This window comes from Felis catus, chromosome D1 (assembly GCF_018350175.1).
Source record: "Felis catus isolate Fca126 chromosome D1, F.catus_Fca126_mat1.0, whole genome shotgun sequence".
In the NCBI taxonomy this organism is placed as follows: Eukaryota; Metazoa; Chordata; class Mammalia; order Carnivora; family Felidae; genus Felis; species Felis catus.
The window spans coordinates 69,681,878-69,707,924 of record NC_058377.1 but is presented as its reverse complement, the minus strand read 5'-3'; the positions used below and the strand labels follow the sequence as shown (position 1 = coordinate 69,707,924).

The 26,047-nt window shown below is 49.7% G+C and overlaps 1 protein-coding gene across 19 annotated transcripts in view; it reads right to left on the bottom strand.

Moving 5' to 3' along the window:
* ARNTL (aryl hydrocarbon receptor nuclear translocator like) overlaps nt 1–26,047 on the bottom strand; it is a 169,629-nt gene that overhangs the window by 2,346 nt on the left and 141,236 nt on the right. For 10 of the 19 annotated variants that reach the window (XM_045038973.1, XM_023239578.2, XM_023239586.2 and 7 more), the window contains 13 exons: nt 25,812–25,850; nt 25,438–25,479; nt 23,749–23,906; nt 22,050–22,129; nt 17,598–17,690; nt 16,336–16,453; nt 13,957–14,106; nt 11,086–11,332; nt 9,470–9,576; nt 8,008–8,158; nt 7,071–7,159; nt 5,438–5,561; nt 2,717–2,810 (listed from right to left, as the gene is read on the bottom strand). In XM_045038973.1, the coding sequence (XP_044894908.1) occupies nt 2,717–2,810; nt 5,438–5,561; nt 7,071–7,159; nt 8,008–8,158; nt 9,470–9,576; nt 11,086–11,332; nt 13,957–14,106; nt 16,336–16,453; nt 17,598–17,690; nt 22,050–22,129; nt 23,749–23,906; nt 25,438–25,479; nt 25,812–25,850 (1,492 nt within the window). The remainder of the gene's footprint in view (nt 1–2,716; nt 2,811–5,437; nt 5,562–7,070; nt 7,160–8,007; nt 8,159–9,469; nt 9,577–11,085; nt 11,333–13,956; nt 14,107–16,335; nt 16,454–17,597; nt 17,691–22,049; nt 22,130–23,748; nt 23,907–25,437; nt 25,480–25,811; nt 25,851–26,047) is intronic. The other 9 variants (XM_023239582.2, XM_023239587.2, XM_023239591.2 and 6 more) reach the window with 3 other exon arrangements.

The following is a 26,047-nucleotide window of genomic DNA, read 5'->3' as shown; positions in this document are numbered from 1 at the left end:
AAAACATCACCATCCTTAATATTGCCTCTATCGGCAGAAATACCTTTTAAATTCCGGGAAACTGGTGAGCTCAAAGTAGCAGATACAAGTTTTCCAAAAACTCTAATCTTTGCTTGAAAGCTAAAATTTTCTCACTGGCAACAAACACTGTCAGTTGTTTTCCTTGCACTCATGTACATTTTCAAGAAAATGTCTCTAAATACTCAAGTCTGAATAACCGCAGTTTGCAGTAGTGAAAATGGTCTATGCTATGACAAAAGCAATTTGTTTAGCTCGTAACTTGGTCATGCAAGTGCTTTCCTTTGAGGCAACCAGGGCAGTACATAGTTCATGCACATTTCCCAGTTGTATCAGCATGAAAACATTGACTCCAGGATTTTATGCGGTATTTTTACTGCTTATTAAGGACATTCTAAAACTGGCTTGCAAATTTATTTTTTTGTGAGTTGATGCTGAAGACTACAGTGACTACTAGTACAGTTTGGTGCCACTGCCGTGATTTTTGCAAAAGCACCAGCAGTTTTACCCGACACTGCTTTTGCACTGTCAGTTCCTGTATTAACAGTGGGAGAAAAAAAAGTTTTACATTATGAAAATAGTTTTGGCCTTGGGAGACCCCTGAAAAGGTCCTTCCCCCCTCAACACCTCTCCCCTGCCCTCCAAAAAAAAAAAAAAGACTGCAGATGCAGATGATATTTAGGGGAGCTGCCACTTTATCTGAACCTACCTTACGCCTCTGGATGTCCAGACTCTCCCTGGACCGAGGAGGTTCACTTAGAGCCTCACTTTTTAAGCTTGACTCTGAATGAACTAGTTGTCAAACTGAATGGCTCATTTTTGGACCTGCCCAATTTGAAAGTGACTGGGAAGGGCTGGAAGCCTGGGGCCACCTTTACTCTCATGGCTTTGGCACAATGCTGCTGTCATTTCTAACTCCATCTTGTTTAAGCTGCTCTTATAAGTCCTGTTGCTGAGGACTCCTATTCAGAATTTCTTCCCATTTTTATAAGCCCCCCCGCCCTCCCCCCCCCCCCCCAAAAATTTCCGTAAATGCCTCCAAAATACTTGGGGCATTGTGATGTAGAGTACACTTCTGGATCTCTGCAGTTGTTGGTGTGAAAAGAATCAACAGTTGAGACCTGAATTTAAGTTTTGGCCTATACTTGTTAAATGATTAGCCCAGCATTTAATATTTGGGAACTTAGATTTTGTCACCTATAAAGTTGTTAGACTAAGAGAAGAAAATGTGTAAGTTCCCTGAGTAATATTTAAGCACCTACTGGAGTGATAACCTTTCAAAACAGAGTAGCGGGATTCTTGGTAATACCAGGAAGTCAAAGGTCTAAAAGTTGAAGTGAGAAGCAGAGAAGGGGAGACCACCCTAAGGAGATGTTGGACCCAATATGGATGGAGGATCTTGGGATAGAACAGACCTAAGAGCAAAACCTGCAAGCAGGGATTGAGGATGTGCCAAGCCTAGGCTTCATCCACTGGTGCTATTTTCTGAGTCTAACAAAGGCCAGGAATTTTCACATATATTACCTTATAACAGGGCTTAATGTGCCAAGATGCTGGCTGTCCTAACCTATAGTAGGCTATAGAACTAGGGCTAAATAATTATACAAGGGCACATAGCTAGCACATGGCAAAGCCAGGCTTCAGGCTCGGGTTTTTCATTGACCACTCTTACCCATTAATTGCCTTTCAAACCTTTATCGGGTTTGGAAACTTATTTTCAAATAGAAATTTTTACAGAAGATTCATATATAAAATAAAGCTGCCCTGGTAGAAGCAAGAGTCCCGACCTTACCCTTACCCTCTCCATTCCCCCAACTGCCCTTGCCCCATCCCACCTGCCAGCACCACAGCTCCTGGTAACCTGAGCCTCTGAGGAATGCAGTTTTGAAAACCCATGTCCTGCGCTTGATACAATTTGTGTTCTAGGAGTCCTGTCTGTGTAAATTACTAATATTCTTTCTCTCTGTATGTCTTGGGAGACAGGAGAAGGATGATCTATGTCCAAAGATGCTGGCCCTTGGATTATCCTAACCTATGTTGACATCAGGCACTATAAATGCATTTATGATTTACAATTAAGATGGCCCCTACACTTGTAAATTATCTGGCAAAGATGGAAACAAAAGAGTGGTTTATAGTGCAGTCTTCTAGCCAACTCTTCATGAGGGCTGGTGACATAAAATTCTTGTGCTGTCACATCACAGGAAACCCAGGTAGCAGATCCCCCAGGTATTCTGCAGCTGCAAAGGCATGGTTTGGCTTCCACAGCACCAAAGTTGCTTCTGGTAGTATTCCTATTTCCAGTGCCTGCCCTGGACACTGAGGATATTTTTCTCCCTTGACAGTTCTTGGGTAAAGAACTAGATAGTTTTCGGTGCAAGGCACTCACTAATGCTTTCTTCATGGGAGCTCTTGAAATACTCCCTCAGTGTGGTGGCCTCCCCATTCCTTAGAACATCCTTTCTGCCTTCCTGCATTCACATGAAATAAATCGTCTAAGGATGTCAGCAAGCCTCCCTAACTCCACCGGTATGCATTCTACCTCAACTCATATAGATGCATTTACTTAAAAGGAAAAGAGCGTCCACGTTGTTGCAGCAACCATCACTAATTATTTACTCCCACCCCCAGTATTTCAACTTGGGCAAGAGGCTCTCCGGATTTAGAAGGGCCTTAGTCTGAGAGTCATCAGCCTTACCTTTTTGCCTCCTGGAGAAGAGGCGTCAGGGGGAGGTGTACTTGTGATATTTAACGGGCTGGAGCCACAACTGGAAGGCGATGACCCTCTTATTCTGTCAGAGAAAAGAGGAGTTAGTTATTTTGCCTTTCGTTTTCTTCAGTGGTGTGTGAGGGGTGGGGGTAAGGAGAAGGATGAAGACCCAGAATAGGGATTGGCAAACTTTTCCTATAAAGGATCAAACTAACTATTCTAGGCTCTGTAGGACATATGGTCTTGGTCACAATTATCCACTTCTGCCATTGTAGCTTGAAAGCAACCATAGACCATATGGAAATGAGTGAGTGTAGCTGTGTTCCAATAAAATTATATTTAGGGCGCCTGGGTGGCTCAGTCGGTTAAGCGTCTGGCTCTTGATTCCGACTCAGGTCATGATCTCATGGTTGTGAGCTGGAGCCCCACGTGCCGACAGTGTGCAGCCTGCTTGGGATTCTCTCTCATTCTCTCTCTGCTCCTCCCCCACTTGTGGGCGCACCCACAAGCTCTCTCTCGCAAAGAAGCAAACATGTAAAACATGATATATACAAAAACAGGCGAGAAGCTGCATTTATCCCACAGGCCCTGATCTAGAATGCAGACCCTGGAGCCTAGCATCTCCCTGACAAAGCCCTCGGATTAGGGTTTGCATTTCAGGTGGTTGAGTTTCAGGTGAGTGGCCAGTTTCATTTCTTACAGTATCCAGATCTCAGAGTTGGAGGGGGCCTTAGAAGTTCTCCCTGTAGCTTTTTGCATACCATGAGCTAGAACCCACAGCAAGTGACTTAGCCTCTTCCCTACAAACACTTTTTATCTAGTGAATATTCTAAGGAAATGGAATGTGCCAGGGTGGTTCAGCCACACCTAGAAAGTAGCCTTGCAGTAGTGGTAGCAGCAGCAGCAGCTGTCCTTCTAAAGCAACCTTCTAAAGCAACAGGTGATGAAAAAGGGGTCCAAGTGCTCTCAGCTAGTATGTTTCTCAGTATAGTAGATAAACAGAGAGAAAAAGTCTTAGAACTGTAAATCCACATATATGCCCGCCAGGCTCAAGGACCTCAGGAAAGGAAGCCATGGCCTAACGGTGAAGCTCGAGTATGATGGCAGCTGTGTGACCACCAGGCCTTTAGCTTCTACGTGGATGAATGCAACTTGTGGGTTACCCAAGTACCCCTCCCTCCACTGCCTAGTAGCCTTCTGGCCATTGGCCTGTATTGCCCAGTTCTGTAGAGTTGGGAGTGAATAAGCTTTCTCTCTCCTGGATCATAAGCTCCTCAAAGGTAGGTTACAGCTATATACCATGCACTCTTAGAACACACAGATGGGTACTAATTGCTTACTAAAAACTTAGTAAGCTTACCAAACTTACTAATGCTCACCTTCGTCTCTTCCTATTCTAGTCTAACTTTCCATAATGCTTATTAGCACAACACTTTGGACATCTGCTCAGCCTCCTACAATGAATGGGCTCTTACAATTTTTTTTCCCCCTGTCTAAACTTCTTAGCAATCTCCCTTCCCTGCTTCAGCTCATGCACTCTCCCTTTTTTGTGTGATCATAAAGAAAACAGACTTCTCAAAGATTGTAAGATCCTTGACGTCAAGGACTGTTTTCTACTGTTCTTGGGTGGTTTCAAGCATCATTATCAGTGGTTGGTAAGATTCTGATTATCACTGCACACTGCCCCACATCTTGAAGTAGACTCAAGGGGCCATACCCATCATTCACAGAGGGTTGGAACAGAACTATTCTACCCACTGGGATAAGAGCCTCCTCTATGGCTAATGAGAAAGCAAGACCAGCTTTCAGTTCTCCTGAGAGAAAATCCATGGCAGGAGGGAATAATTTTTCCCTTCTCCTATGTTCCATTAAGTGTGCATTCCTAAGGATCTGGTTACTACCCTCCTTTCGATTCCCCAAATTCAGATGAATTTATAACTGCTTCCCTCTCAATCACTGCTGTTAAAGACTTAGATGTAATTAACAGTGTTTGAGCACACACTATTGTCAGTTTCTGTTGTAGGAACTTCCCGGAGATCTCTCTCACTCCTAGGGCAATCCTTGAGAGATACAGTTATTGCCCCCTTTTATGGTTTAGCTCAACAGACACCAAAAAGCTAAGTGAATCTCTTAAGCACAGCTAAGTAGAGGCCCAGAACTCAAACCCAGGTAAATTGCTTCTGCTGTCTTTCATATGGAAAAGAAGCCCTCTCAAGAGAGCTTCTATTACTAACTGAAATGCTTGGTCTCTATTACTAAAGCCAGGCAGCTTTTTGACTAGAAGCAGTGAATGTCTTGTTAAGGCCCAGGTCACCGGCTGTCATCGCTCTCCTGTAGTCCTGTGATGTCCATGTTCATCTGTCCTTGTTAGCTCCTTAGTAGTAAGAAAATTTCCTTTAACTCTGGCCTGTTTGGGTTTTGCTTCTTTAAGGCAAGATTTTTCATTCTCGACACTACTGACATTTTGGACTGGAAAATTCTTCGTTGGGGGTCGGGGGAGACTGGGGGGGAGGCAGTCCCATGTCCTGCAGGATGTTGAGCAAGCTGCATCCCTGGTGTCTATCCATTGCATGTTTAGCAGCAACATCCTACCCAGTTATGGCAACCAAAAGTGTCTCCAGACATTACAAAACATCCCTTGAGGGGGAGGCAAAAGGCCCTGGATTGAGAACCACTGGTTTAAGGGAGCGACTAGAAGATATTACTTGCCTGTGGATCTCCATGATTTCTTCAGCAATCATTCGACCTATTTTGCCTGCCCCAGCCCTGGTTCCCCCTGGAATCCCTGGAACAGTGGGGTGGGTCCTCTTTGGGCCACCTACAACAAAGGAATCTGAGAGTGGGAAAGGGGAACCGAGGAAGAAATGCTATTATCAGTTAAAACCAGTTCATCTCGTGATCCACTTGAAGTTCAACCTTAGGGTTATGACCTAGAGGACAGCAGGGCCATAGCTTGTCAGGAAAAGGCATTCTAGCAGAGAGCTCAAGTTGGCTTCCAGGATCAGAAGCCAAGGCAAAGCATTTAATTCCCCTCTGGCACTCAACATCTGTTTCCTGACCACCACTGTAGTGCCGGCCAGCCTCACAAGTCAGCATCTCTGCCCTCAAGGAGCTCACTGTCTAACAGGGAGACAGACAAGAACAATGGCTGAAACAAGGTGTGGTAAGTTTGGCAGGGAAGCACAAGGCACCCCACTCATCCAGGGCCAAGTGCAGCTTCCTGGAAAAGTTGAACTCTGAGCTGAGTCTTGAGAGAGGAGTATAAATTAGCTTGGCAGAGAGGTAAGGAGGGGAAGGCATTCCACGCACAGCAACTGATCTATGTAAGACCACCGAGGCAGGACAAAACTGGGGAGATGACTCCAAGAAACTCATCATGAAGATGATAAAGGAGTGATAGATGAGACTGAAGACAGGTACCAATCAGATCAGAAAAGGCCTGGGATGCCATGTAGCATTTGGACAGTATCCACGGACGATGAGGAGTGCCAAGGGACTTGACACAGAAAGGGCACTCAGATTGGGTTATTGGAAAGTCCACTGCATGGAGAATGATCTATAGTGGAAGAAGGGGATTGGTGGCGGGCGGGTAGTGAGACTAGGGTTAGAAAGTTATCTGTAATAATCCAGATGACAGATGGGAGGGCGATGGAAGTCTAAGTCCCTAAGTAGAAGGGACAGGATTTCGTGTTCAGATACAATGGGCGAGAAGGAGTTGTCAAGGTTTCTGGCTTAACCAACCAGATGAGGGAGTGCAGAGAATCGGTTTGGAGATGCCGAATTTCAGGTGCCTTTGAGACTCCTGGTGGCTCTGTCCAGGAGGCAGTTGGAGAGACAGACCTAGAGCTCCGGAGACAGACCGGATGTAGGAGTCACTGATGGAGAGGTAGGGAATGAAGACAGCCAAGCAAGCAGAGGTGGTCCCGTGGAAGGATAAGTCAAGCGCAGAACCCAGGGGCTAGAGCCAAGCCAGGGAAGGAGCCCCACTGGGTGTGGCACATACCCCAGTGCTGACACCACCCTCCTCCCACCCCAGGAGCCAGTCACAGTCAACAAAAAGCACTTCACGCAACACAGAGGGAAAGCGCAAGAGGAGCAAGGACTTTGCTGTTTCAAGGGCTTCCAGGGTGCAGGCAGCCTCAAGAAAGGCAAAATAAGCTCCGGGTTTTCCAGGCTCAGCAGAGAAGATGAAATGACCACGTGGTTAGCGCTCATCCCCTTGAGGCCTCCCTGGTTCCATAAAATATGGTCGCTGGGGACACCAAATCCTTGGGGGGATGGTATGCTGGCCACAAGCAGCTACTCATGGGCAAGCCCCGATGCCCCTGCGGGACATAGTTACCTTCTCCAGAGGGCAGCATGCTGTCCATGCTGTGGGGGGACGCTGTGAGCTGCGGGAAGGTTGGGTCCCCGCCTTCCAGGACGTTGGCTCTGTGAACATCCCAGCAAGAAGGAAACATGAGTCAGGCCTGCTCACAATCGTGCAGCTCGCACCTCGGCCAAGGTGTCCAGGGTCCACTGTGGACCTGGACGGGCCAGAGAACGAAGGGTCTGAGTGGCTCAGCAGGTCTCCTCGCTGTCTGAGAACACAAGGGACATCATCCCGGCCTTTGGCCTCACTGCCTGCCTGGGCCTTCCTAGTTTGTGTGGGACACGGTCCAGCAGAGACGGTGACTGTGGCAGCCCGCCGCCATAGCTACAAGGCCTCCTCTCTTGCCAGTCTGCAAGGCACCCCGCCCCAGCCCCTCACTCAGCTCTAGCCAGAGGCGGGGCTTTGGACACCACGGGGAAAGAGAGGTGTGGTGCAGTCCTTGCCAAGGAAGAGGTCCTTCCCTTCTCACCTAGCAGGCCTTTGAGGCAACGCTCCAGCCGCCAGTGCTCAGGCTACCGGCCTGGTGAGCAGGGATACCCGCCCATCCTCAGCCAAGGCTACTGTGAGCTGGCACCTGTTTGTCAGCCCTTCTCCGCACGGCAGTACCCGTGGATGTCCTGTGTGCAGGGCCTTCAGAATTCAAAAGCTAACTGCTTTATTGGGAGGGAAATGTTGCTGTTTCTTGGAGCAATTCCACAAGCCAGGGGCCTGCATGCTACGCGTACTGAAGCGTGTCGTTAACAGAGAAATTTTGGCTTCTGCCCATCCTGAGGCTTCACGGGATACGAACAAGGTAGCAGTAAAGGATGTGATGCCGGCTGTCGCCCGTACCCCCCTTGCCCAGGTAAGGAGCCCAAAGCATTGATCTCTGAAGCAAGGGAGCCTCTGATAGAGGAAAAACACTTACAAAACAACAGTGTTGGTTGAGACGATGTATTCTACTTCCTTGGTCCAAGGGTTCATGAAACTGAACCATCGACTCCGCAGCGTGATGAAAGAACCATCTTTGATTTTAAACTTATAGCAATTAGTCGTAATCTTTTCTCTTGTCTGTAAAACTGAAAATGCAAAGCAACCATGAACGCTGTTTCCTCAGACCCATGTATTAAAGTAACCAAGTCCTAAGCGCACTCAGGCTCCATGGCATCACTCTTTAATAAGCCAAGGGAGCTGGCACTCGGAGAACAGGCTGTCTCTGAGGGTTTGATTCAGAGCCTTTCGACAGCATTTATGAATTTCTTGCTGGTTTTCAGTGTACGAAATGGAGGCTCTGGGGAATAACTGACTGCGTTATAGACCTCTGACCGGAATCGGCTACGAAGTGAACCAGCAATGAGAAAAAGCCCTGTCCCAAGGGCCTGTGTTCTTTTCCCATCATCAAGCCAGAGGGCAGTACAGCATTTTTAGGACAGCAGAATCCAGAGAGGTCACTCACCTATTCACATTTTACTCTTTTATGTAACAAACAAGCATCTTTCGTGTGCCAGGCACCGGAGATAGAAGAGGAGACGGGATGGGACCCCCACCCTCAGGACAGGAATGAGATGCAGCTATGCAGAAGAAGAGGTCAGAGCCTCGAGGGAGGAAGAATCCAGCAGTGCCTGAGGAGTGGCAGGGAATGAGGAGATGTCTCTCTGCAGGCAGGGGTGAGGCGTGAAGCTGAGGAGGTGGGGCAGGGCCAGAAGAGGGAGTGCCTGTCAAGGGTATTTGGCCTTGAGTCTAAAGGTGAGAGGTTTAAGCCAGGATGTGACGGTATGGAGCTCAATCGACTGGGGCATAACTGGGCTAACTATGAAAGATGGAAGGTGACTGGGGGCAGAAGGGAACACAGAGGCCTGCTGGATGTCTATCACAGTGGTCAGCTGGGCACAAAGGCTGAGCTCGGGTTGTGGCAGTGGAGGTGCAAAATGGGGCCTCTTTGGAAACGCATGTCTGAGGTGAATGGACAGGATCTGGTGGACAGTGAAGAAACGGGTCAATACTGGTTCCTCTCTCAGGAGGCTAACATGGGGCTGTGCCCTAAGTCAAGAGGAAAATACGGGAGGCACTGCAGGATTTTACGGAAAAGAGAATCAGATCTGTTGGAGCCATACTAAATCTTCACAGGGTCCGTGTAAATTCTCTGGGCAAGAGATGCTTTCTAGAAATTGAACTGTCCTATGTACACAAAAGTGCTAGGCTGTCAGCGGGTTCTCTGTAAGGAGACAAATAGGGCCTGGGAACATCGGCTTCTTCTCTTCGGAGATGTTCTGGCCTGGAGATTCCTAGGCTGGCTGACATCACTGGGGGCAGATTTCTCTGGAACACTTATGTGGACTAGTGTCGAAGAAGAGAGACGCCTTAAACTCAAGGCCTTTTGTACAGCTTACCTTGCCTATGACATTCTGCGAGATGTCCTATGTCATCTTGGTGAAAATATTCATAACATGATGTGCCTAGAAGTTCTTGCGGTAAATATGCCAAAATAGCTGTTGCCCTAGAATTTTTTTTTTAAAGAAAAAGTTAATTCAGACAATTAGCCTCTCTGCAGTGGATGAACCCCACTACCGCCGGTGAGAACAAGGGTCAAAGCTGGCTGGATTTTCAGAGGGCTTACTACATGGATGTATTTTTGTTGGTGCACCCGAATCTAACCAACGCTATACAAACAGAGGGAAAGGAAGTAGCCTTTCAAAGGGGTCATCATCCCAAGAAAGGAGGCTTAGAAATAATAGTCAGATAAAAATGTGGTAGGCAATCTAAACCCCAGTGCAAATTTCCATTTACTATCCCCTCCCTTTTTTTTTTTTTTTTTTTTTTTAAATCAGGATGACCAAACATTAGAAGTTATGGTGGCAGGGGCCATAAGGACCTTGAAAAGTGGTGGTGTCCTTTTCCAACATACAGTGACTATTTCTGATAGCCAGAAAAATTATCTGCCTGTGAATATTCTCAGGGAGGCAGCAGAGAGCAGTGGAAAACACGACGTCTGGGTTCCTAGCTCAGGTCCATTACCACTAAGCTGTGAATTGGAGGTAGCCAGTCTTCAGGCTGGGCCCCAGTTCCTCACCCGTAAAAAATAAGATTGGACTAGATCAGTGTGGCCAACAGAGCTTTCTGCGATGGAAATGTTCTAGATCTGTGCCATTAGCCTCATGTAGCTATTGAATACCTGAAATATGACTACTGAGCCTGAGGAATTTTTTTTTACTTTTTTTTTTTGTAACTGAAATGCAAGTTCGTTAACATACAGGGTAATATTAGTTTCTGGAGTAGAATTCAGTGATTCATCACTTACCTATAACCCCTAGCACCCATCCCAAAAGTGCCCTCCCTAATGCCCATCACCCATTTAGCCCATCCCCCCACCCAACGCCCCTTCGGCACCCCTCAGTTTGTTCTCTGTATTTAAGAGTCTCTTATGGTTTGCCTCCCTCTCCGCTTTTATCTTCTTTTTTTCCTTCCCTTCCCCTATGTTCATCTGTCTTGTTTCTTAAATTTCACATGAGTGAAATCACAGGTATCTGTCTTTCCCTGACCTATTTCGTTTAGCGTAACACACTCTAGTGCCATCAAGCCTGAGGAATTTTTAACCTCATGTTGATGAAATTAAACCTTGAACAGCCATATGAGATCACCACAGCCAAGGACTACTCCACCAGACAGCTCAGGACTAGATAATCTTCTCCAAGCCCTACATTCCGGAATTCCAGTCACTGTAGTGGCCCGGGAACAGTCCATACATTCAGATAGCATATACCACGCCTACTATTTCTCTTCTGGCCATGGACAAACCACTCTACTTCACCATCTCTACATGCCAAGGACATTAAAGGGAAACATCTCTGTATTTATGATGATATTCCGAGAGGTCTCAGTTTTTAGCAGAGATCCCCATCACTTCCTTCTCTCTTAGAAAGCCAGCTGATGGCCCAGTCTTCTCTGCTTCACTCAGAGCTGAAAACCTTGTACCATTCTTGTTCAAGGGTAATACACAGACTCTTACCTCTGGTCTACAAAAACAAACTTCCCGTCTATCGCGTGCCGAGACACATATTCCATAGACTTCACCCTGATTTCCCCGTTCACCGGCTGCGGAACCACGTGAGAATGTAGTCGTCCGATGGCGACCAGGCAGCTGAGATTACAGCCCTCGTTGTCTGGTTCACTGTCTTCATCCAGCCCCATCTTTGTGGGCGGCCAGCTCTTCAGATACCCTGTGCTGTGGATGGTGCAGAAGCTCTTTCGATCTGCTAGAAAGCAAAAGCCGTGGTCAGTGTCAGCACAGCGCCCTGTGCGCAGACACAGGCAGCCTTGGGTGGGCTGGGATGCCAGAAGGGAGTCAGAAAAATAAACAGAGCTTTACTCTCCGGAAGTGAGACTCTAGGGGGAGAGGACGACACAGAAATAGACAACTATCATCTGGTGTCATATATGCCGAGCAGGGCCGGTTATGCCAAGGCCGTCCCATATACCAAGGAAGAGGTATCTAAGTCTACCCGGAGAGAGGAGGCTGCCCAGGAAAACAACATAGGAGGTGGATGGATCAAGAAGGATGAGCACTGGCCCAGGGACTAGAACGTGCAGAGGCTGAGAATGTTCCAAGGCACAGAGGTGCGCCCTGTACAAGAAACAACAGAGAGCTCTGGGTGGTTCAAAGGGAAAGGGCAAAGCTGAAGCCTGTCTCCAGCTGAAGACACAACACAGATTGAGGGGCAAATTGGGGCAGATTACTGGGGTCTTAGACTATTTGCTAACAAATGTGTTTATGAGATGGGCAGTGGAGAGCTTCTAAAAGTATGTAAGTGGGGAAACAGCAAAAGCAAATCGTGCTTTGGACACCCGAGAAGCAGAACGATAGGTAAACTGGAAGAGACTAAGAACCAGGAGGAAGACAAGCATGCACCAAGAGGTGATGACCACTGGACTCTGGTTCCGCAGTGAGGATGAGGCAGGGAAGGATGTGGGAGAAGTTTCTGAGAACTGCTGAGATTTGGTATGAATATCAAAAAGCTTGGTATGAAAGGGAATGAAGAGAACGCCAACAGTTTGGGATTGAATTAGCTGCTGGTGCTATTCGCGGAGCCAGGGAAGAGAGAATACACAGTATGCTTTAGAGAAGAGGGAGAAAGGTTTCACTTTGGGACACACGGAAGACGGGACACCTGTGAATTTCATCAACAAATCCTTATGGGGTGTTTCCCAAGCATCAGGTCTGTGCTAGTTACTGGGAAACTGGGAAACCAATCAGACGTGCCATCATGGAGTTTCTAGTCAAATAAACAACTATACCAATAAGGGCACAAGTGCAACTGCAAGAACACGCTAGAAAGAAAATCTGTCGGGTGTGACAGGAAGACGTAAGGCGGCCTGAGGGAGTGAGTGGCAGACACTGATGCACATCCCTAAAGGACCCGCTGAGCTATCGGGCTGAAAGAAAGCTGGTGGGGAGGGGGGGATGGCATTCCAATCAGAGGGGTCAGTGCAGAGAGACCCTGGATAGAAAAGGGGGGTTGGCATCGAAAGGGAGTCGGCAGAGTTGAACACAGGAGCGCCGGGAGGAGTGGAGGGTGCGTGGTTGTGTTCAGGACTCTCAAATTTTCTTCAAGAGCAGCAGGCAACCCTGCACAGTTTGGAGCAGGAAACTGATGGAAAGACTCGCTTTACAAAGATCATTTTGGGGGCGCCTGAGTGGCTCAGTCGGTTGAGCGTCTGACTCCGGCTCAGGTCACGATCTCACGATTCGGGAGTTCAAGCCCTGCTCCAGACTCTGTGCTGACAGCTCAGGGCCTAGAGCCTGCTTTGGATCCTCTGTCTCCCTGCCCCTTCCTTGCTCAGGCTCTCTCAAAAATAAAAACTTAAAAAAAAAAAAAAAAAAAAAAAAAAAAAAAAAAAAGGTCATCTGGGGTACTGTGTGGAGAGATGGAAAGTGTAAGGAGCCTACTTCGCTGGACGTGGGGAGAGCAGAGAGTGGCCCGGGTCTGAGTGGTACGGTAAACAGGGAGGTAGATAAACAGACTTCAGAGAACTTCTGCAGAAGGAATTCATTGTGGCAGGACTTTGTAACTGACCGGATGAAGGGAGGGAGTAAACCCAGCTGAGGGTGCCTCCCCAGCTTCCAGTACGTGCAACTAGATGATGGTGGGGCCATTTACGTCAGGGGAAGCTCACGTGGTCATTTTTACACAGATCAGGTTTGAGATGCCCTTGAGCTATCGGAGCAGGTAGATTTAAGAAGTTAACGTGTGGGTCTGGAGCTCAAACTAAAAACCTGGGCTAGAAATACAAACTTGGAAGTCACTGGCATCTAAGTGGCGCTGTGGGCTAAAGCGGCAGAGGACATTACCTATGGATCAAGTGCAGATACAAGGGTGGCTCAGGACAGAAGAGGAGCCAGTGCAGGAGCTAGGAGGAGGGCCTAGAATGGCAGAGGATGGGGGAGACGAGAAGAAAGGGTTCGTGGAATCCTAGGGAAGACGACACTTCAAGATGCAAGAAGAATGAAGCGTCCATTGTGTTTCGCAACATGAAGGTCGCTGGCGAACTTAGCCAGAGTATTATGGTGGATTGGTAGGATGCTCAGGAAGTGGCTGGGATTGTGGCTCAGAGAGTTTTTTCTCAACCACATTAAAACAAACAGAGTTTAAACCAAGGAAGCTCTCCCACGAATCTCTGTCATCGTGACACCCACCAGGGCTTTCCAATCTCCTCTGCTCCCCAACGGCCCTACACCCACAGTGGGGGTGGGGGGGGGATTGTGGCACACTGGCCGCCATCCTGGGATCGGCAAGGCACTGAACCAACGCCCCGCTGAGCACTCCAGAGCAGAAAGCCAGCCTGAGCTGCATTGGGATTTTAAAGCGGTGAAATTGGTTACCTTTTTTCTTTGAGCAGGTAGAGGGGAAATCCTTGTCTTCAACCTTTACCGAAGGCCTGTTACACTTCATCCTACAGAAGAAAGAACGTCGTGCTCCAGAACATAATCGAGACGGCCCAGGGGTTATATCTGTCTTAACTGGAAGTCCAGCTGCAAATCAATACACAAAATGTGATAAACCGAGAGTAGTATTGTCTGTCAGGAGGGGGAGTGTGACCTGGAAGAAAGCCTCTTCTTTCCTGCCTCACTGTTTTAGGTGACGGGAGAGGAACATTCCTCAGGACAGTTCAGGCCTTACGAGACGCGTGGGTAAGTGCGGGTCAACTGAAGTGTTTCCAGATCCCCCAGAATGCAGCCACTGGACAAGTGGAGTTGCTCTGGGGACGAAAAGAAATCTAGCATGGGGCTCCCGTCTGGCAGGAGCTTCCGACGGAGAAGGGAAACGCAAGTCCCCCATGGAAAGAGGAATCATGCCAGGCGATGTAGGATTAGTGCCAAATCAGTGGCAGAGACGGTATGTGTTTTCCAGAGAGGGAGCTTGGGCTGGCACTGGAAGGATGGGGAAGATGTGGACACTGGAGTGGGAAAGAGGACGCAGAACGGCCTCAAATTCTCAAGCCTGGCTACATGCCAGAGGCCCCTGGGGGGTTAATCAACATAGGTTCCGGGACCCCGGTCTAGATCTGGCTACTGAACGCGCGCAACGTGGCTATTCTTTAAGTGCGAATATACACAGGCGTTCAACGACCATACAAAAGAAAAAGGCCTCATTTCGAGTTACCGGGTTGAATTTTAAATCACACGTGTGGCTTATACGTGTGGTTTGCTCATGTCTCCACTGGCCTATGCTGTTGTGCACCAACTGAACCGGTCTCTGGAGGGGGGAACAGGACTACGATGCTGCCACGGCCGCCGGCTACTTGTCCCCAGAACGCGTCTGGGGAAAACGAGCGGCCGCTAGAAGAGGGGCCGCCAGGGCTCCCCCTGGGTCTGCCCCCTCCCCCCGCACCTCCCACAGGGCCGCCCTGCCCTGTGATCGCCTCCCGAATGCACACAGCCTGGCCCGCCCCCGCCCCTGCTCGTTTCGCTCCACGGCGGCGGGAGCTACACCTCTGTATCCAGCCGGAAACGTCTGCCCTGCCCCGTTCCTCTCTTCCCCTGGCACACAGTAATTCATCCTTTCAAACCCACCTCAGTCGTCACCTACTCGGGGCTGCCTGTCCTCACGCCCACACGAGAATGAATCATCTATTCCCCAGGCCTGCTACTCCTTCCACGGCGGTACCTGTGCTGCAGGCTGCCGTCTACCTTCTCCTCTCCCTGACTCTATGGTAGGAGCCTTAAAGGCGAAAGGACCAAACATCCTCATCTTCTTCTCCTCCCGTCACTAAAAAAGTTTGCCAGGCCAGACAGGTAGCAGGGGCTGCGCCGAACTCTTAGGAAGACGACCGCCTTAGGGTCAAGGACGGTTTAAAGATTCCTCTGGAGGTGTCACCCTCCGGGAACGGAAGTGGAGAGTGTGGAAGCAGGAAAGCGGTCGGGCCTGACTGCGCCGACCCACAACATCGCAACACTGACACTGGGCCTGCTACGTGCCAGGAACTGCCCCACAGGCTTTACGCACGTTCGTGTATTTAATCCTCACAACATCCCGATGAAGCAGGTACTATTTTGTAGATCAGGAAGCTGAGGCACAGAGAGGTGAAGTAACTTGCTCATGGTCACACAGCTTGGGAAATGGTGGAGCCAGGAAGCGAGCCTAGCACTGTGATTCCAGACTCCATCCTCTTAACTGCTAGAGTCTGCGGCCTCCCACGAGACTGAGACTGACGGGAGGAGAGCTACTGGGCAGGCCTCACACCAGAGGCCCAGGAGGGCTACGGGAGGGGGAAGCTAGGGGAGGATGGGAGCGGTGGTTCCACTGCTGCAAGAAGGAAGCCGGGGCGGGCAACTGATGAGGAACAACCACTTTGGCCAAAGAATCTTCGATTTAAATGTCAAATTTTATCTTAAGAGGCTGCAGATGCGTAACTCAGGTAAATAGAGGTGATGTTTCCGGGGGGAACAAATCGCACTGGTGTGAGCCCTTTAAACTCAGAAGCATACAGTTGTGAACTTCTAGATTCTTGGGGGGAAAACGACTGAAAATCAGAAAGAATCAAAGTAGCTGTTGTTCCTCTCGGTGAATTTGGACGCTGAGTTGTTTCTCTTTTATGTACGTGCAACAAAACCGAGACAAACACGAAGGAACGTAGATAAGTGCATTTAGCCAGAGACCCAGATAAAGGGCAGAGGAGGGGGGCCAGAGGCCGAGACCACGGGGCACATGCTGCGGTCTGAGTGGCCCCAGGAAGCAGCCGCAGCCTCTCCTGTACTCACTTTTTGCATCTATGAGCCGCTCCCGGGGCGCCGTGTCCGAGGAGGAGAGCTGCTCCTTCACTTTGGCGATATCTTTAGGGTGCAGGTAGTCAAACAAACTCTGGCCAATCAGATCGTTCTGCGGGGAGGAAGCATGAAACCGGCAAGTCAACAGCACGTGGCGTAGAACTTCCCCAACCAGTGCCGTGCCTTTATTTTGCATTTCTAAGCGTGAGAGTTTCAAGCATTGCAAATGTGAGCACGTACACGTGTCCAATCGCTTTGCCTAGGTATAGACACAGGGAATGAGGCACCGGGAGTTTGGTTGTGATAACGCAGGAGCAGAGAAGGGCTTACTTATATTTGTAATTATATAAATAGCTCATGCTCCTCCAAGGCAGGAATCTCTCAGCGGAACGCGTTCCCCATGATTTATTTCTGAGGCCCACGAATGCCCGTGCAGGAACACAGGGCGTGGGTGCTAATTCTAAGCCTTTCCGTTCTGAAGCAAGCTGTGTCAGACTACGTGCCGCGACAGCCTCGTTCTTTGCGGAGAGGATAAAAACTTCCTTCGTCACTATTCTCTGAGACCAAAAAGAGCAAGACGCTCTGGGGGACCTGAAACATTAATTTCTAATTTATGTGTTATTTTGATTCTTCAGTTACCAGCTTTCCACGCAAACACCAGCATGTGAATGAGTGAGTGGGTGAACAGGCGAATGGGTGGGGGAATAAGAACTCCAGGGACAGAAGAGGTGAAAAGCGCTGCTCTAGAAACTTTCGTAAATGTTTATCTTATCTGCTCCGAAGAACAAATCATAAACGGTAGGGGTTATTACAATCATTTTCTCTTAGGGGAAGCCAAGGTTAAGCAGAACGAAAAAAGGGACACCTCATCACACACACAGTGTGGGTGGATTCCCATTTTTTTTATCCTCTGGTATTAGATTATCTGCCTTTCCTTGCTGGGCAGCCCCTCCCCCACTCCCTGCCCCCTTTAGTTTTGGGATATTCATTTCATCGCAATAAAGCATAAAGGTGCTGGGGAGATCAGCATCAAACCCGCCAGTGAGGGAAGCATGGAAATCCTAAAAGCTTTCTCTACATTTAAATTCATTTCTCGGTGAAGAAATTAAGAACTTTCTGGAAGAAGCCTTGGGCTTGGGGGTTACAATGCAAGCATTTTACACGACTTGTATATTCTAATTATTCTGGAAAGGGGGGGGGGTGACCTCTCTGGCGGCTGTGAGGCTGCCCGCCACCTACAGACCCCGGAGCAGTACCTGGCTGTAGTTGAGGATCTTGAAGACAGACTCTGAGACAAAGAGTATCTTCCCTCGGTCACATCCTACGACAAACAAAAATCCATCTGCTGCCTAATCAGGAGAAATGGATAATCAATTTATCACACTTTAGGAAACACGATCTGTAATCACTCTGATCGCAAATAAGGATCTCTTTGGTACGTAACCAAAGCACGGAACTGCGCTCATCGACCGTAAAATTCTCTCCACGGCAGACATATCTCATCTAGTGACTACAAGGGGACAGTCCAGCTGAAGTCATTTCTTCAACGCTGAATTCACTTTAAGAATTCTCCTTGGAGAATATGAAGGTCCGGCGAAGTCCTATTTTATTGCTTTAATTGTAATGGTCTGTGCAGAATCACAGACTCTAGGATTGGAAGGAAACTTGAAGATCAAAATCCCCTCTCCAACATCCTGGCCACCGTCTGTCCTCAACTTGGACACTTCCACTTACAGAGCGCTGTCTCAACATTTGGGGCGGTGTGTGGTTTGTTTGTTTGTGGTTTTTATGCTGCGGGTCTGGGGAGGCGCTGGGTAACTAGCATTGTTTTTACCCCCACCCCCAAAGGATTCCAACGTACACAGGGTTGAGAACTGCTGCTCTCAAACATCATTCCTCCATCCAGGGCCGGGCTGCTTATATCCCGAGAGAGACAAAAAAAAGCAAAGCCAAAACTTCCCCCCTACATTCTTTTTACCTCTTCTTTACTTTAAATACGGGTAACAATCCGAAGTCCCAGTGAAGGCAGGTATGGAGACAAGATGCTATTTATTGGACTTAAGTAAATACCAAAGTGTCCGAGAGCTCAGGCTCCATAGTGTACATGTGTGTGAATCCTACCCACGAGTCTGCAGCTGGACAACTACCCAGCTCCCACAGGGCTCCCCCCCCAACCCCGGGCTGGGGAGGCCACATACCCACTCCTGTGCTCGCCCCTACAGTTCTGATTCAACATCTTGCTTCGTTCACTAGTCCTTGGTCTGTTCTTTGGCCAACCCTAGAGAAACTCTAGTCCCTGTTCCACAGAAGGGCCTTTGGGGATGTCACGGAGTTCAAAGAACTCAGAAATGAATTCGTGTGCCAGAGGCCCAATAATGGCGCATGCACCTGCGCGGAGACGCAAGCAGGAGGGGCCGAATCGCTGCGGCTGAGAACGAGGGAGGCCGCTCAGCCGGACGGGAGCCGCGGGTGGGCTTTGCCTGAGCTGGCCCTCGGTGCTGGCAGGGGACGACAGACATCGGGGCAGGGGACGACAGTGGAGAGGAAGAGCCTGTCCCAGCCCCATCTGCTGGGAGCCCCATTCTGTCAGAAAATAAGGTATTAATAACTTTGCCTTCCCTGGCAGCCCATCTCACACCTAGCAAGAGGAGTGCTTTGGGGCTTTTTGTTGATGAAGTGAGGTGCCACAAAAGGGGCCTGTGACATCCCTGAGGGAACGCTGGGCCTGAAGCCCTGACCTGAGCAAAGTGGGTTCCAGCACCTCCAGGGAGAGAGCGGGCTGCGGAGGCCAGCGTAGGGGAGGCTCAAAACTTTCGGGCTTTCACTTCGCCACCAGGGGAAGGAGCCGGGGCCCAGGGGACAGCAGACGAGCAGAGACTAGGAGGAGGCCACCAGCAGGGCCGGGCCACAGGAGGACGAGGGCCGGCTCACTCTCGGGGGGAGAACAGGGTCAGTTATAGGTGACACAGAAGTCCTGGGGGGGGTCTGCCTGGTTTTCAAAACATGGGGGGGGAAGGTGGAAGATCCGGACGTTACAAACTAATCCGGCTGACCGCTCCCTGACATGCTCTTCGCTGAAGACATCCTGAAAGCTCTTAATAAAGAAAGCAGTCGGCTGGATTTGCACTGGTAAGCAAGAGCAGAAGTCCACCTTCTGCCGCCAAACGTGTCAAACCCCAGCTGAGCGGACCCTGCCTTCTGCTGAAGCAAATTCCTGGGACCTGGGCAGGAATTCCCGGAAGGGGCAGGCGTTCTGTGGTACGTCATAGCCACGGACATGTGCCAGGGAGGGGAGCAAGGTTCCAGCGGGGAAGACAGATCAACGCTGATGCCTTTGGGCACAGAGGCACAGGAAAGGCAAGGCCAACACGAAGCATCGAGCTTAAGCAGCACTGAAATCCTTGTCTCACGCCCTGATGACGCGGGCATCGGATACGAAATTTAGAGAAGTTATTAAGCATTCGTCATTACAAAAGGAGCTGATTCATATATATTATATACATAAATGTAGAAAAATATATAGATGTGTTATATACAACATGAACTTCACGTGTTTTACATATAGGCGTTCATGTACCTATATATGTACATGTACCTATGTATGTAATTTTTTTTTCCTTAAAAACAGCAAATTAGGAGTATGGCAATCAGGGCCAGCCACGTTAATTCGTGGGGCCCAGTCCAGACTGGAAACGCAAGGGCGCTTGTTCAAAAACGAGGGCCTTCCAGATGCCAAGAGCAGAGCGCTAAGCCAAGCCCCAGGCCACATGCGGCCGCGTAGGTTATGCACCCGTGAAGCCAGCCCCGGTGGTCTCTGCAGAGATGCTGCAGACAAGGTTTACGTCTTCATTCAGCAAGGCCCCCCTGAGAACAAGGACATCCTCACGAAGAAGGATGGACGGAGGCGGGCAGATCTGTGTCTGAGTAACCGTGCCCTGAGGGTGGTGGCCAAAGGGCCACTCCGAACTTGTGGGGACGCCCTGGCCCCCGTCTAAGGTGTTTACTGCTGACCTGGATTTACCTGGAATGGTGCCTCTGTTTTAACACAACAGGATCTGTTGTGTTAGTGCATGAAAGACACAGAAGGCAGGCCTAGCAGATCTATTAAGTCACAAGAGGCTCCAAAGGATCACGGACAATAAACTGCAATGTAGGACCATCTGATAAATAGATTTTGACAGAAATAAAAGAGAAGTTCAAAAGAACTCAGTGCACCTATACGGGATGGAGAACACCTGGCCGAACAAGAATCACACACGAGACGGGGAGGGACAGTAGTACAGCTTCCCAGAGCGCGGCACTCCTATGATGGCTCTTTGGCAAAGAACGCACCAGAACCATTCCACCCCAGGCCAACCAGACCACAGCTGAAGTTCTGTGCCACCTCTAAAGGAAAATCTAGCCAACGGGTGTGGCTCTGCAAAGTGTGTGTGGCAAATGCTGATGGCGGGCCAATTCCTAACCCCCGTCTCTCTTGCTGGCCTCTGCCACGGAGACTGGACAGATCTAAATCCTTGGCCTGAAGCTAGGGGTGATCAGGTAACATCTCCTGGAGAAGCTGACATCTACGATGAAGCTTTCAGGAAGGCGTATCCTTTCTCGATAGGAGGGACAGCTGGCCTGGACCCTCCCCTGCCCCTGGTTTCTGGCTAGCGGCCCCCCTGAGGAAACAAGCCGTACGCTGGGTCAGCAGGGCTGTCCGAGAAGACAGAAAGAGGCTGATCCGTCTGCCCTCGCTGAACCACTGCGCAAACCCCTCGTGGCCCCACCGCAGGACCAGCTACGTTTGAGAAACGCAACCTTGTTTGTTCATTAGGTCGTCTGTTCCTTGCAGCAGAAAGCTTTCCAATTCAGACAACCTATCAGGAGGGGACGGACAGAGAACGCTGGAGTGAACACACAGACCAGATGCACAGAGGACCGGAAGGCAAAGTAGAGCCGGAAACGAGGGTGACGACGGAGTAGCCTGTATCCTAAGGCTTGGCAACCGCCTGCTCAAAGAAACGGGCCCAGATGCCGTCAGGCCTTAGCAAGCAAGGCCCACTCTGGCTGTGGGGGGTCGGAGGCTGCTATCGCTCCCCGTGAGATTTTTCTAGTTTCCTTTTTACAGTTTGCAAGAGGACGTGTTTCCGAATCCAGTTTGTTTCTCTTCAGTTTCCAAGTGGATCTCACTCTCGCCAGAGGCAGACCTAATGCTGCACGGCGCCACCTCAATGGCCTCTCTGCAGAGACGAGCAAGATGAAGCAAGCGCTTCAGTCAAGAGGGGAAAGCCTCATCTCCCCATTTCTTCTTCTCCTCGGGCAGAGGAGTCTCTGGAAGCCCTGTTGCTTTGATGGGATGCTGCTGTAAAGATGTACGCGGAGGCTTTGTGCTAGCGGTTAAGTGAGAAGGGAAATTCTCCGTTATCAGTCTCCGCCCCTTTCTAAAACCTTCACTCAGGAATGGGATGCTTAACCACCCATTTTTAACAAAACCCTGCCTCCTCTGAGGCACAGGTAGCCCGGGCCTTCAAGCTTTGTCTAAGCAACGGCAGAAGGGGAGGACAAAGACCCCAGGGAAGGAATGTGAAGACCGTCCAGACAGACAGACAGAGGCGGAGACGAAGTGGGTCTCCACGGGTGTTTAGACATCAAATTCCCACACGTGGGTACCTCACTCAGAAAATGTGTCAAAGTGTGGATAAAACCATCGCCTCACTGCAACATACCCTGAGAATGAGGTGTTTCAATTCATCATCTGACAGAAAAGTTGGTTTGTAGTTCGCTTCTGTGTATGGATTGGTGGCACCTGAGGGAGGGGAAAAAAAAAAAAAGAAAGAGAAAGAGTTGGTACCCTTTCTACTCAGGTGATGTCTCGTTCCACGTCACTGCCTCCAACCTTCCGGATGTGGCCAAGTCCCTACCACCCGGGACTGCAATCCTCTCTTCTTTCTCCTCAACAGACACAGGGGACTAGAGGGGGCTTCAGACAGAACCCACCGTTGCCCACGGGGGACCTGACGAGTTTGCTCTGGTCACTGTACGGGAGCGAGCCAAGAGGTAACAGACGGAAGTAAAAATCTGTTTCCACGAGAGAAGGCAGCTCTGGAAACCAACCCACAGAGGCTCCCGGAAGGGTCCCCTCCTCCCAGGATCTACATTGAACGGGTTGTCTAGCAGTCCCTCAAATCCACGCTCCCAGCCTGCCTGGGAAATCATCCAGTCTGCCAGGCCCTGACTAAGTGAATACATTGTAGAAGGCATCCAGTGGGAGTTCTTCATCAGGGTGAGGCAACAGAGCTTGGCACTCCTTCCGTGAGCCACGCTGGCTCCTCTAGCACGGAAAGGGGACATTTAAAAGGCCGTCAGTCTGGCATCTTACAGAACAAGGCCAGCAGCGAAGGACCCGGAATCTGCAGACTGGTTAGAACAGCGGAGCAATAAAATGGAAAAGATCCGTAACCATTCAAAGTACCGTAGTGAAGGAGGGAGACAGGCTGGGTCTGGGATTTTCAGATCAACCAACAAGGCACATACGGAGCCGCATGCCTGTTCTTTACGGTAACTCGACGTCTGTCACTCGTTTCCTTCCGCTTTAGTAAGACTCAGCTTCTAGTAATCGAATCTCTATCATCTTCACTAATAGGAAGCTTTAGATGCCATTCTCACAGCACGGGACATAACATGGCCGTGTCTGAGTAACACTCAGAAGTCAGACAAAACCGACCACTTCTTATTTCTGGTGGCTTTGTGGAAACATCAAGACTCAAGTCTTTTACCACGCAGGTCACAGGTCTGACTAAGCACCCGCTTTCACATTTCCTCGGACGGTGGTCCAAGACTGGCTATGGAAAATGCCAGGAGCAGCATTCGCTGAAGTTGCCCGATACACCGCAGATCCCTCCTGTGGTTTGGGTAAGTCACTTCCACATTTCTGCCTGTTTTCTCACCCGCCCCACATTCAGAGAAGAAGGAAAATTCTGCCTCCCTCACAAAGAGTCTCTCTGGCTTGGGAAAATTCCAGGAACATGAAAATATCATCAGTGTTCATCCCTGACAGTAAAACGCAGCAAGAACCATCAACCAGTGACTCACTCTTTAGAGGAGCCATGAATTCTCCTCTTCAAAACGGAAACGGACTTTTCTGTGTCACACCGTATGGGTGGGGTCCAGGCACACACATATGCCAAATGGACATCAGCAGTGTCCTCTTTGACGTGCGTGTAGCCTGACTGTCATGTACACATGCAGACACGTGCACAGAGCACAGCCTCTACCCGTCACGTCTATTGCTGGAAATTACACGCCTGTTACTCAAGGCTACACATTGGCCAACGACTGACAGTGCCTTGGGGACTCGGGAACATCCTAGGCCAGGGTGCTAAAGTTTGTGGGCAAAGGCATGAAGAATAAAGCCCCGGGTCTCACCTCGTAATGTTTTCATGTGCTGAACAGCCATCCTTAGCACAGTGAGCTTATCTAATTTCCTGGACATGGCATTGCACGTAGGTACCAAAGACGCCAATTCGTCAATAAAACTGTTCATTTTGTCCCGACGCCTCTTTTCAATCTGGCTGTGAGCTTCCCTGAACAACAACAGGAAAAATGATTTCTATAAAACGAAAACGAGCCTCACGGAAGCGATGACAAAAATAAGTTAGAACTGCTTTCGACATTCGCCGGACTGGGGCACCTTTAGAATTTGTACAGTGTTTTGAACTAGACTTTTCTACTGAAGTCACCAGAAAAGTGGCTTCACTGCCAGGTCAGTATTACTATTTTTTATGCTTAGCTCCTATTCAGAGACATAAAGCAATGTCTTCTCAGAGTTGACTGTACTGCTCATCTCTCATTTCTTTTCCTCTTAGTCTCTATCAAGTTGGATTTTAAGACGGGTGTAGAAGGAAAGCGAAGGGAGGTGGGTGGGGGGTGCAAAGAGCAAAGCCTCCAGCACAGCCACTGGGGGGATCCTGTGGTCCCTGGGTGATCTCTGGGGTCTGTGAAGACCCCACCGTGCGGCCTGTCAGAGACTCAGTGGCCGAGTCACCAGGTAACGGACGCTGCCATCTTTGGACCGACGATGACCCCACCAAGATACAGCAGATGCCACATCTGTCCCAGGAGCTTCCTCTGAAGGCTGTCACACTCCCACCTCCCGGGAGTGGCTGCCTGCCGAGGCAGGAGGGCGCATTCACGGGCACCCACGCTTTCCCTGACTGGCTTACCCCTGCCGTTTGGGACTGTCCCCCGTGGCGGCACGTCAGCAGTGGAAACAGAGTTCGCTGCCAGAGCCACGGGGCCACCAAGCAGGACCTCCCACCAAGGCTGGGCTGAGAGGGGAAAGCTACCGGTCTCGGGTGAGTGCAATTCTGCAGCTCCGATTCTGTGTCATGACACAGCCTCGGATGGCCCCGGGGCTACTGCAGGAGAGCGGAGGGCCCACACGGATGGGGTCAGCGAGCATGGCTAACGGGACGAAGGACGGAATTAGAGAACCTCCTCGAGGGAGCAGGCAGCCCCCACGCCTGGCCTTGCGGTGCAACATGGGCTGCTTCGTGGGGCAAGGCCCAAGAGCGGAGTCACTGGGCCCGGTCTCTTTGGGAGGGCCCTCCGGTCAGCAAGGGGCAACCCGCTGAAGACGGTGGAGGAAAAGCCTCAGCCTTAATGGACTTCCTGCTACTTCCCAAGTCCCCTTCACGTGAAACGCGCTTCGAGAGCCACGAGTGAAGTATGGAGAGGGCGAGGGGCAGGCAGTCACATCAAGCCAAGGCCCCCACCCCCTTCCGCATCTCCTAAAGGATGCTTAGACGGACAGGGACCAGACACAGAGCCGCCTCGGCGGTCCTCAGAGGGCCCAGAACCAGGACAGTTTACAGGGAGAAAGAGGGTCCGTGCTTACCTTGTTTTGGGTTTTGTTTTTAAATACTTTTTGGTTTTTATTTTTATTTATTTTGAGAGAGAGATAGCAAGCAGGGGAGGGGCAGAGAGGGGAGGAGACAAAATCCCAAGGAGGCTCTGCACGGATATGGGGCTTGAACCCACAAACCAGGAGATTGTGACCTGAGCTGAAATCAGGAGCCAGATGCTTAACCGACTGAACCTCCCAGGTGCCCCTACCTTGCATTTTTGATCCTTCCTTGGTGCTCTGTATATTCTAACCTGGAGGGGGGGGGGGGGGGAAGAAAAAAACAAAAGATAAAACACAATCCCTGGGAGACTAAATGGCAAAGTTATACAGCTCTGTTTTCTTCCCAGTTGAATTCATTTCCCTGCTTAATCCTGCTCATCTCTCTCAACACACGAGGGCTCTTGGCTGTTAGCCACTCTGGGGGGCTGGGGGCTGCGGAGACCATCTTGAGCTCCCAGGCTCAGAGGCTCCTAGTTTATCCCCAATCGAGGACATGGGTGAAACCCACACCAACTAACACAACATGTAATTCTATAAAGAAAATGGCTATAAAGGATGAAGTTCATGACTAGGTTCATGGTACCTTCCGTGAGGGTCATCTTTGTCCGTGTCCATGCTTTCTCTGAAAAAATGAGAGAACATAACTATTTGTTAACAAAGACATACAAAACTGTTTCTTACAATATAGAAGGCTCTCATTTATCCAGAAACTAAGTAATCAGAAAGCTCAAATAGCCAGTGTTGACTATCGACTTAGAGTCCAACAAAGACAACTTGAACCTACTACACAAGGACCGCTTCTCCAGAGTATCAAGCAAA